The sequence below is a fragment of the Chanos chanos genome, chromosome 11 (assembly GCF_902362185.1).
Source record: "Chanos chanos chromosome 11, fChaCha1.1, whole genome shotgun sequence".
Lineage (NCBI taxonomy): Eukaryota > Metazoa > Chordata > Actinopteri > Gonorynchiformes > Chanidae > Chanos > Chanos chanos.
The window spans coordinates 2,302,501-2,315,000 of NC_044505.1; the positions used below are offsets into that span (position 1 = coordinate 2,302,501).

Consider the following 12,500-nt stretch of genomic DNA (forward strand, 5'->3'; position numbering starts at 1 on the left):
GAGCAGTAAAATGGTTCCTGTTTGCTGCTGTTGCGGCAGCAACATTTTTAGGCCAATTTGCACCTGCGTGTTTGCTGCTCGGTGATTGGCAGGTTGACAGATTTATTGAATGTCGTTTGGTATGTGATCAATTGGGAGAGTGCTCTCTGTGTGTGTGTGTGTGTGTGTGTGTGTGTGAGAGAGAGAGACAGAGAGAGAGAGAGAGGGAGAGAGAGAGAGCCAGAGAGAGAGAGAGAGAGAGAGAGAGAGAGAGAGAGAGGGAGAGAGAGAGATCGAGAGAGAGAGAGGGGGAAAGAGAGAGAGAAAAAGAGAGAGGGAGAGAGAGAGAGTGAGAGAGAGAAAGAGAGAGCGAGAGAGAGAGAGAGAGGGAGGGGGGGGAAGAGAGAGAGATCAAGAGAGAGAGAGGGGGAAAGAGAGAGAGAGAGAGAGCGAGAGAGAGAGCGAGAGAGAGCGAGAGAGAGAGAGAGAGAGCGAGAGAGAGGGAGAGAGAGGGAGAGAGGGGGAGAGAGGGGGAGAGAGAGAGAGAGAGAGAGAGAGAGAGAGAGAGAAAGAGAGAGCGAGAGAGAGGGAGAGAGGGGGAGAGAGAGAGAGAGGGGGGGGGGAGAGAGAGAGAGAAAGAGAGAGAGAGCGAGAGAGAGGGGGAGAGAGAGAGAGAGAGCGAGAGAGGGGGAGAGAGAGAGAGAGAGAGAGCGCACCCTGAAGGTGTGTTATGGAAGCTGTTGATCCTCTTTGACCTTGGTTGCGGCTGTAGCCGGCCCCCGGTGGGTGTCTGTGTGACCTTGTTTGTGTTGGAAAAATTGACCGGTTAAAGCGAGAACACACCAAAATCGGTAGCACACTCAACGCCCGCTTGTCTCTCTCTCTCCTCTCTCTCTCTCTTTTAAGAATTCTGTTTTTCCTTGTTTGTCTATTGTTTAATGGAGTGAGGATGCTTGTGAATTTCATTTGAAGTGACATCTCTAGCAAAGACGCTTGGCTATATACCCTCTCTCATCTTTTTCACAGGTCAGTGAACACAATAAAAGGAGCATCGAGTCTCATTCATTGAGCAATTATGTCTGGTATCAAGTCCCAACTATTTAAAAACAAACAAAAATCATGTCAGGAATGTATAAGGTGAAAGCTTAAATCACAGGATTATGCAAAAAAAACATATTTAACACGACATCTTCACCAAGTGACTGCACACCTACAGTTTCAGTCCAATACCTGGCAACCACGCTGTATTCAGAATCTACTGCATATTTAACTAAACCCTCAGTGAAGTGTAAGGAGCACAGGGAGGAAGAGGGTTGCCAGTTGGTCCACAGGTGGAAAAAAAAAAAAAATCCCCCTCCTTTTAAATGTGATCCCTCTGAAAAGATAAACAGCCCTCTTGATGGGTCTCTGGAGCTTGTAAAGGGGAGGGGGGGGGGGCTATTCAGCGGGACACGGCACCGATTAGCCCAGCGTAATGACTGCGCTCCCCCTTTATCCAGGGTCTTAAATGCCAGGCTGAGCCACTAATGAGGAAGGGATGGATGTGGGTCAGTAGGAGAGAAGAAAAGAGAAAATCAATGAGAGGGAGATTTTAGCACATTTCTGTCAGTCAGAGGAGGAGAAGAGAAGAGGAGGGGGGAGAGAGAGAGGGAGAGAGAGAGAGAGAGAGAGAGGGAGAGAGAGAGAGAGAGAGAACAGGGCTCCATGCTGTGCCTCACTGGGGTTTCCCCGTACGCCGACAAACTCGAGTACCGAAAGGCATGTTTGTAGATCACCGAGTATTACTGGATTCCTCTCAAGAATAAGATTAAAACCGCGATTAAGATTACACTCAGACATTTACTAATTACAGCTCGTTTGTTAATTAGCATCCTCATTTACCAAAAGGAAAACTGAAAACACGAATTTTATTCAACAAAGACGCTAACAAAAGAATGATAATATGAAACCCTCAAGGTACAGTGTGTTCTTTGAATCTAGAAATATCGTTTTTATTTTTGTTTATTCATTTAGTTATCTCTTTTATTTTTGTAACGAAGAAGTACTTTCAGCATGTTTCAGAATTCCATCTCTCAGAGGGGCAGAACGCAGTCTCAGTGCAGATCAGAAAAGAGCGAAAATTTCAGGAAGGAGCAGCTTCTCTGGCATTTAAGAGGCCTTGTTATAAGAATGACGAGGGAGTTATGGTCCCATTGGAAGGTGTAGTTCGTCCTCGTTTGTGTAATGCTGTGTAAATGGACACAAATGGAGCAGAGAGGGAGCCATTGCCATGTTTTTGTGAAACTGTTCCAGTATTGAAACGAGGCACTAATTTAGCAGATCTGGGAACCAGGCGAGTACTGGTAGGAACTCTCCCTCCCTCAGAAAAGCGTCCTTGTGATTGTGCCGACGACACTTTGAATCTTAAGATCACAGGTTTTGAGCGTCGGACCCCCTGCTTGGCAGTTGAGGGATAATCAGACACATCACCGGTGAATTAAAAAAAAAAGAAAAAGCCCCAGTTTGTGCGCTTTACTGGTGAAAGTCTAACGCTTTACTGGTGAAAGTCTAACGCACCTTTAGAACCGATAGTGACAGCACTCGCTAAGTCTGGAGAAAAATACCAGCCACCACAGCCAAGATCTGTATAGCAGTCACAGAGAATCCTAGAACGGATCAGAGTCTTATTGGCTCTGAATTCTCCGGCTGTCCAATCCTGCGAGAGCCTGTTTAATATAATTTCTCATTGGGTCCTGCTCTGCTGCTATGGTTCAGGGTAAATCCTCGCCCAAATGCAGCACCCTGTTCCACATAGCTGGATCTCTCTGTTGCCCAGAGAACTCAAAGCAAAAGGCAAAGCTGTTCACTAGAAGAACAGCTAAGGACCATTCCAATTGGCCAGTCTCGACTCTTGGTTTGGGGTCGTGATGTGGGGCCGGTCTGTGATGCGTGAGGTCGGGATCCTGGAGACCACAGGACATGTAACATTGTAACATTGTAAGTCTGTTCTGTTTAAATAGATGTCATTTCCTGGAGGGGATACAGGCCCTTGTCCTGCTCCCCAATTGGTGAACAGATGAGGTGTGTGTTTTTTTTTCTTTCTTTCTTTTTTTTTTTTTTTTTTTTGAAATGAGCTCACCAGAGGCTGAGCGTTTTAGATATTTGGCTGAGTTCCACAGACTCACTCTCGTCCTCTGCGGGAACGCAAGAGCGCGTCCGTTCGTCTGTCCAGAGGACACTAGGTGCGTTTATCTCATCTTTGGCTGCGTAAAATGTGCCGGGGGGGGCGGGGGGGGGGGTGGCGGGGGGGTGGGTGCGTATCTGCGGTGCTCTGCGTTTCATTTAAAAGTGTGAAACCTTGACTGAGGGGCATCACTTCAATCACTAGTAATGAAAGTCTGACGGAGGAATTAAAAAAAAAAAAAAAAAAAAGATGTGTTAGTCAGAATTGTCTGGACAGTGTCCTTACACGCCCCAAAGACACAAAATTTCACAGAGATAGAAAGAGAGAGCGAGAGAGAGAGAGAGAGAGAGAGAGAGAGAGAAAGAGAAAAAGAGAGAGAGAGAGAGAGAGAGAGAGAGAGAGAGAGAAAGAGAGTTTGGCCTTATTCTCCTAGGCCACTTTTTTCAAAGTCCAAAACAACTGAAGATTTACTAATGAGGACCAGAGGTTCAGATAGTTGAGCACACCAGAAAAAAAAAGAAAAAGAAAAAAAAGAAAAACAAAAGATGGACATATGTAAAGGGAATAACAATTTGGATTGGGGGGGGGGGCGCTCAGAAGGGTTTGTTTCTCTCTCAGTGGGGTCCAATGACTCATAAAACTCCCAGAGAGTAGTGGACGGAGCACAAAGTCGATGCCGACTGCACGGGACAGGCCAGCATTCATGATCAGTTCAGCCCGTCACTGAGACGGGCCCAGATGGCTCTCAGAGCCACTTAGAAATGATTTATGCTCTGGGTTTGTATGGATTACATTTCTCTGGCTAAGAACGCTGGACGCTGGGTTCGTGTTTTCCTTTAATAACCTTTTTTTTTTGTTTTTGCCCTTTTATCCCAGTTTCTCCCAGTTTAGCAGCGTCCGGTTCCTAACGCTTCTATTCGCTGTCTCTTGCGCAAGCCGGAGACGTCACTACCGGGATTCGAACCCAGGTTTCCGCGGTGGTGGTGGGCTAGATATGGAGTGTCTGATAAACTTGATTATACAGTTATATCTGCTGAGATCAGCCAATACTGAACCTCAGCACACCAAGACACAACAGACACAGGCTTCTAGGATACCCTAGGAACAGACATGAACATCTCAAAGGGACTTAGATGTGAAAATAAAGGATGAATTAATTTACCAATTAGAAAAAAACCCCAAAACATTTGTTTTTCTCTCTCCACAGTCCCCAAAGATGGTCTGAAAAACCAAGGAGCGTTTGAGGAGATGAGAGTCAACTACATCAAGGAGCTGAGGAGATCCGCGGGCAAAGCCACCAGCAACTGTGGCCAGACGTGGCAAAGGTTCTTCCAGCTGACCAAACTACTGGATGCCATGCATGGCGTAAGCACCACAACACCATAACACAGACCGTTCTAGATGGTTTCTAGAAATAGCTCATTTCACTTGGCTTTTTCAGGGACCCAAGCTCATATTCTCCTTGGTTGGAAAAAATAAGACACCCCCCCCCACCAAAAAAAACCCCAAAAACTAAGTTGTAAATTGAAACAGTGGGTCTGTCTACGGACCGTAGTCTCTTAGCTCTTTACGTCTGAGTTTCTGTTCAGTGGGTATGAAGAGTTATGGCTTTTAAAAATGTACAAAATCAAGGGAAAAAACTAAAGGCGCAGACTTGATGTGTTTGCCAATATTTCCACTTTTTTTTTTGATCAAATAAAGATGATGCGAAAAGTAGAACATGGCTATAAATTTAACATTACAGGCGCCTTGGCTAATGAATGCAAACACAAAGAGGCATGAAAAGCAATAGCCCTGTTATAACCCTCGTTTTTATCCTCCGTCCTTTAGAAAATGGTGTGGAAAAAAAGCCCCTCCCTACTGCCACATGATCACAACACCAAAACTGACTCCAGATCTGTGGCTAGGGTTGTGGATTACCAACTGAGCAATATTAAAAGAGCAAGCCTTTCAAATACAGAATCAGTAGCTCCCCCCAGTGGTGAGGCACAGTGTAGCACCCATACTTTTATTCCCCAAATGCAACAGCCAATTAATCTCATTAACAGATGTAATATACCTCGGAGGAAATGAAGTTAGGGCTAGACATGACAGAACTCAAATTCCCACAAACCAGTTTGTTACTCTAATCACCAGAGTTCTACGCTTAATTACGTCCAATCAAATCATGTCATTTAATCACGGTCTTTGGCCGGCAAACTTCAGTGTCTAGAGACAGAGGGTCAACAGAGTGCTCAGTGGTTTCATTTGAAATGACAAGCGGCTTTTGTCCAAACACAGTGCGAGAGAGAAACACTGATAAGACTGACAGTCGTACAGAGACTGACGCCCTGAGGACTTAAAACCCTGTTTGAAGAGGAGGGTTACACGAACCCCTGATCTGCACATCAGAGTTTCATTTAGTTTAATAAGAAACTGAGTCAAATTCAACCAAAGTCACTAGAATGACAAATATGTATTTAAAATGTTGCCACAACAAGAACAACAACAAAAGCCAATTGTTTGACAAACGAGTAAAAAAAAAAAAAAAAAAGTGGTTATTCACTTGGTCCAGTGTTGTGACAGCTATAGTTTTTTTTTTCAGCTGAACATCAGGCTCTAGAACACGTTGTGTGAATCTAGGCCCTTGCAGCTGTCTAATTTTACTCTAACAACCTGGTGCCAAGAAAGAGGAGGGTGGGTTTCCCCATCTGAGCCATCTTTTCTCTCAGGGTTTCTTCCTGTCTAAGACAAAGGGAGTTTCTCCCTCCCATCGTCACCTTAGTTTGCTTATTAAGAGTCTTGGTTCCTGGTTTTATGACAATGTCTATTATAAAAATCACAAATAAAACTGTTTTTTTTTTTTTTTTTTGTCTATCTTCATCCCATTTGTTTGACTAGCTCGTGGGGAATCTTCTAGACTTCTGCTTCTACACCTTCCGTGAATCACAGGCCCTGAAGGTGGAGTTCCCAGAGATGCTGGTGGAGATCATCAGTGACCAGATACCAAAGGTGGAGTCCGGGCTCACCCACATTCTTTACTTTCACAAGAAGTGACCGACAGCGGGGAAGAGAGGAGATGAGGGATAAGGAAAGGGAGAAAGGGGGAAGAGATGAAAGGAATACTCTGGGCCTCGGTGAGAGAGAGGGGCCAGTGAAGCTCGCTCGTCCGCAAGCCTGCCCCGCCCCCCGCCAGCCAGCCAGCCAGCCAGACTGACCTGCTATGCACAAAGCACCGTGAAACAAGGATCCTAAAGCTCTGTCAATCCACAGGGTGTGCAGAGAGAGGGAGGGAAAGAGAAAGAGAGAGAGAGAGAGAGAGAGAGAGAGAGAAAGAAAGATAGAGAGAAAGAGGAGATGTCTGTGGCCAGCTAACAGAGGAGGATATTTTATTGTTCCTTCCCCCCTCCCAGCCCCCCCCCCCCCCCCCAAGACAATAATAATGATTACGTTTTTTTTTTTTCTTTTCTCTATGGATATGAAGCCATACATTTCGATGAGGAAGCTACCGTGCGCACACACACACACACACACACACTTGCACACAGACACACACACGCACACACACACAAACCATCGCATACATACAGAGCAACATGTCCAATGTGAACCCTGACTCACATGCAATCTGTAATTAATTATACACACACACACACACACACACACACACACACACAGAACAACATGTCCTCGAACCCCAAAACCATGCAGTCTGCAATTAATTACTGTCAATGTAACTTAACTGTCAATGGTAATAACACTGAGAGAAGTGGAGAAAAAAAAAAGCAATGCAAAAACATGGCTGTTCATTTCTGTTATAGAGGAGCATTTCAGCCGCAGCCCTGGCGCTCACACACAGTACAGAGTCTTTTAGGCTATTTGCAAAGAACAGGTCTGTCTGAACATACTTCAAAAGGGCTATACATAACGTAAAAGCTGGAAGGTTTTTAAATTAATGTTTCTAACAACACACGCACACACACGCACACACACTCAAAAAAAAAAGAGCAAAATCGTTGTATAACAATCAAATCTCAACTGATATGCAAAGAAATAGAGGATTAAAATTTGAAATGAAAAGAAGATTATTTTTAAATAACCAAGCTGTGTTTGTGAAGTATGCTAAAACAGGAGTTTGGTACAGTTCACTTTGTCTTTTGATAAATAACTTAAAAAAGAAGTTTGGATGGTGCAACTAAATCCATCCATGAGGTAAACAGATTTATTTTAACACATGTGAATGGGAGATAAACATAAACAAAAAAAAACCAACAACAGACTTTAATATTGACTGAAGTGCGTTCCGTCAGAATATGGTGTTTACTCAGAGCCTGTATGTTCACTTGTTTGTGAAAACCTTGATAGAGTTGGTACAAGGACTTCTGGTCAGATCTGATTTGGAACTGGACTCAAATGATCAAAAAAACGAAACAAAATAAACTTAATCAGTTAAGAGTTTCGAGGAAAATGTTAATGCTAATCAAAATCACGTGAGAATCTCCCCGAGGTTAATTTTGATTTTAGATTTCTTTTTACAGTTGAGATAGGGTAGCTGTTGATTTAGTTGATGTTGGCCATTCACAGACAAAGAAACAGTTTTACTGTGACAGTTTTACTGTGACAGAAATCAGAAAACTCCAGTTACTTTTGCTAGTTTGCAGTGACATTGTCATGAATGGAAATGATCAGGAGATGCTCTGTGATTGGCTGTTGTGATACTTGACCAGTAATTTACTAACACGAACGCTGTTGATGATATCTTTACGAAAAGCATGCACCTTTACCACGGTCTGTTGTTAAAAAAAAAAAGAAGAGGAAGAAGAAGAAGAAGAAGAAGAAAAAAAAAAAAAGAAAACTATGACGCCTAACGTGTGAGAAGATCGTCACTAAGACGTAACTCAAATGCCATATTTTGCAAACTGAAGAGAGAGATGATTCTTACTGCTGTTCGTAATGTGCACATTGACTAAAAACCAGCCCTTTGTGATGATGTTGTACTTAACATTTCCAAGAAAGTCATACGTAAACTGTTTTCTACCAGTGTGTCGTGAGGTTTTTGGTTTTGTCTTTTCTTTTCTCTCTCTCTTTTTTTTTTTTAAATAACTAGTCCAGCTAATTGGGACGCGATTTTATAACTTGGTGCTTTTTTTCCTAAAGAATAAAGCAGATTGAAGATTTTCTGTCGCTGCAAATGTAAATTTAGATATGGTGGTAACCTCTGATTCATACTTCATTCATATTGGAAATAATAATCATAACAACAACAATAATAATAATAACAATAATAACAGTAACCTGCTCAAAACAACAACAACAACAGTAGTGCGCTGTGCTTTCAGCTTAACAAAAACCGTATGTAAATCGTTCTTGCTAACCGTCTGCTTACAGTCTTGTATTTTTCCAAACACTGTACAGATAAAGTTTGGGATAATAGCTTCAAATGGTAAAAAAAAACAAACAAACAAACAAAAAAAACCACAAAAAAAAAACAAAAACAAAAAACAATTAAATAATAAATCTGTGGTTATGGATGCATACATCTGACACCTTGCAACATTCTCCTCTGATCATTTGGGCCAACTATCGTCATTTGGACCACTGTTTCTTTCACACAATGGCTTTTGACTGCTTAACTGTGGTTACACCACATGCGTAATTGTGGTTACACCACATGATGCTACTGACTAATGCGAGACAGTGTGATAGTTGCTGTTCTGTGATGCTGTGAGATTGACTATGGGGGCGGGGGTAGGGTTCGGCTGAAGGAAGGGGGGGGAGGGGGGATTAGGGATGGGTACAGGGCACTGTGCTTGATTTTTTTTTTTTGTTTTGTTTTGTTTTGGTTTTCTGGCAGGCACGGGCAAAGCTGAGGTGCTTTGGACAGGGCATTGTCAGTGCGATTCTCTGATAGGTTTAGGCCCATCCTTTTGGCCGAAATTTGATTTGCACATAAGGGTTAACGTGATGATGGGGATATTAGCGAGGCTAGTCTTGTCTGGGTGGTCGTGAAAGGTCGGTTTGGGGATTTTAGCGGGCTGGGCATGTGGGTGGGGGGTGGGTTTCGGGCCTGTGGACGGTTTTGGGGAAGTGGGGTCCTTGTGGTGTCTGCCTGTGTTAAGTTGTGGGTTTTTTCCAGTTGGTTTGTGACGTTCAATGTGGCTGTGATGGTAGAAAGTGAGGAGAAAGTTCTTTATAGCCGACGTAGTCTCACTTCACACACCCCCCCACCTGACCCCCCACCACCCTGTCTCTGTATCCTGCTGTGTATCCAACGTTTGTGAAGGACCTTCAAAATAAGCTGTCGAAATATTTTGCTTACTTTGTTTTTTTTTTTTGTTTGTTTGTTTGTTTGTTTATTTTGTTTTGTTCTTTCCTTCTTTTATAATATATATGGAAAATGAGAATATATGTCAAAAGGTTCCTAGTATGTATGGGAAAGTATTTTTGAGAGAATTATATTTTGCTGGAAACATTATATTAGTACTTTGTCTAAAAAAATGAAGAGTATAGGAAATCTTTTTGTAAAGTGAAATGTTTATGCATGCTTTTTGACAAGATGTTTACAGTGTATTTAAGAAAGGGAAAATTGTGCCTTTTTAATCTCACGTTAAAAAAAAATACAAGAGTTATTTTACAGTATCTGTTGTAAATAAACCAGTGAGTTACGATGTCACGTTGTTTGGAACATTTCTACTTATACGTTTCAAAACCAACCAACAAACAAAAAAAACAAAACAAAACAAAACAAAACATAACAGATGCAGGTCACGTGACTCCCCTTTTAAAATGTTTTGTAATCACCTGATTGAAGTGTCAGTAGATTTGGAACAAAGTGAGAGTGAGAGAGAGAGAGAGAGAGATATGAATGTATTTTATATCCGTCAGTGAGAAAATCTACCACCTGAATGTGAGATTGTGACTACAGTTCACTCACTACCCATCTCTACAGGTACCCTCTCTTTTTCTCCTTCTTCTCTTTGTTCTACAGAAATGTGAACTGGTTTTTATTCCATTTTTGTTTTGGTTTTTTTTCTCCTTTTTCTTTGGATACTCTTGTCGACACAAAGCTAAAGGCCAAGGGAATCGTCCATGCGGTCTTTTGATCTGGAGACGGTAGAAACTGAATGCAAAAAAATAGTACTCAGAATGGCTGAAATGACCACACTCTTCACGGGGCACACAAACACACTTATGTCCACTCTGAGATTTTAAAAGAGATAACTACTTACGTAGAATGGAACAGACAAACTGCACAATGCTTCTTTGGATTGGGGGGGGGGAGGGGGGGGGGGTCAACAGATGGAGAAAAAACATTTATGAGCAAGAGCAAACAGTGACACAACACAGACAGACCGCATCTCTTTTGACGGACTCGCAAACTCACACTTAAGGAACTGAAACTTGTGCTTTGAGCGGCTGGGGTGGTTTAGGATATCCACAGCACTGTTAGAGAATGTACTCTTGCTTAAGTAGCCTTTGTAACATCAGCAGGTAATGACTAAGCCAAGACTGCTCAACTCTAGGCCTTCAGAAATCTAACTGCAAAGGATCTTTAACTTAGCTTTACAACCAATGATTAACTTGGCTCTATCACCAATGGTTTGAATGGAGCAGACACCTGCTGCCCAGGTAGACACCAGACCTTAAAGACAAGGTATCACAGCAAACGTGTAAGTGTTAATTGTCCAGAGTAAAACGTTCTGGAGTTCAATTCGTTTTAAGACTTTCACATTCTGTCAACACCTATTTTAACAGTTATTTGCCAGAGGGCACAGTTTCAAGCGCTCTCATTAACTGCAACCGCTACGAAGAGTGTGGACCATAAAACACAATGAAGTGCATATGCAACACACGATTAACACTCCTGAGAGTAAATTTAACACTGGCAAATTTAACACTAGCCGCTTTGCTGTGGAGCGTTAAAAGTCAGCATTAGTTCTGGATTTGAGGAAAGGCCCAGAGGTGAGTAGTCCTGGACTGGATTCAGACTAGTCTAGGACAAGGTCTGGACTAGGTTTGGAGCCAGTGAGCCATTACCCATATAAAAGGCCTGTGTTTCACCCAGAGAAAATCTCTGTGCTGTTAAGACGCTTGTACAGAGATAAACCTGTAGCGCTGCGTTTGTACAAAAGCCTTTTCACGTAGCAACTCCGTTACCGTGACAACGGAGAGAAAAGACAAATGGGATTCATTTCACTTCTACAAAATGAAAAATAAAAGAAGAGCTAATTGTTTTTTTTTGTTGTTGTTGTTTTGTTTTGTTTTGAAATGACTGATGTTTTTCTCTGTGCAAAGCTGTCCATACAGGCGTTTCTCTCTTCCCTGATTTCTGTCCTGCGTTGATGTTCGTTTTGGATACGACTGAATCTTTATTTGTGAAGGTGATAATGATGACATGAATTATAAAGCAACAAAGCCATATCTCTTGTTGTGATAAAAGAGCATTTCCTCTTCATTATTTGTTTTCCTTTTTTTTTTTTTTTTCTAAACGAAAAAAGACTTTTTAATCGAATGCTTTGTAAAATACTCAGCAACTCTCCACAGTACAGAACTATCCAATACAACGGAAAGAAAAACACGACTAGCTCCTCCAAACTGTACACTATAACCCTAATGCAGACAATACCATTCCTGTGTTCGCAGAAATATCAAGGGACTCCAATAAACCCAGTAACAATCATTCCGCTCTGCTGTTTCCTCTTTTCTTTTATGTCATATTCTTGTTGGTGATGTCACAGTGATGTCATTACTTTCTCACACTGATGTGACAGCATAACGTCGTCATGGGAACAGTACACAGACGCACTGTTACACTGATGCCCATTTTCCCTGAACATTCTAAACATTCTATACATGTACAGACTGGACATGTTCAGTGCTCTTAAGAATGATTGGCACCCTCAATTCATATGAGCAACAATGCTGGGTAAAACTCACTATGTGGTTTATCAAATGTTTTCTGTGTTAAGCAATGTGAGAAATTTATATAGCCGGTGTAATTTAATATCACATTGGGCTTAAAGAAAGCAAAAAAAAAAAAAGTAAACATAAAATAAGTTATATTTTGTAAAAGACGTGTTTCACAATTATTGGCACCACTGCGTTTCGTGCCTTGTGACACCCCCCCCCCCCGGTGAGGTAGAAGAACACAGGACATGGAGTCTGAGTCTCCTCCATACAGAGGCTGTTCTGCTCCTTCAGTGTCCCTGGTCCTCACTGACAGTCCCTCCTCTGCACTGTACCCCACGGGTTTTCAATGCGGTTAAGGTCAGGGGACTGGGATGACCGCTGTAAAAGCCTGGTTACGCATTACTGTGTGTGATCCAGAGGTACATGCTGGATCAGTGTCCTGGCAGAGGACCCAAACGTGACCAAGTTT

At 42.4% G+C, this 12,500-nt stretch overlaps 1 protein-coding gene across 1 annotated transcript in view; it reads left to right on the forward strand.

Annotated features, from left to right (window-relative positions):
- nr3c2 (nuclear receptor subfamily 3, group C, member 2) overlaps positions 1-6,532 on the forward strand; it is an 80,031-nt gene extending 73,499 nt beyond the window's left edge. Inside the window, exons 8-9 of the mRNA XM_030788326.1 lie at positions 4,350-4,507; positions 6,023-6,532. Of these exons, the coding sequence (XP_030644186.1) occupies positions 4,350-4,507; positions 6,023-6,178 (314 nt within the window). The 3' untranslated portion in view covers positions 6,179-6,532. The remainder of the gene's footprint in view (positions 1-4,349; positions 4,508-6,022) is intronic.
- The last annotated feature ends 5,968 nt before the right edge of the window (positions 6,533-12,500 follow it).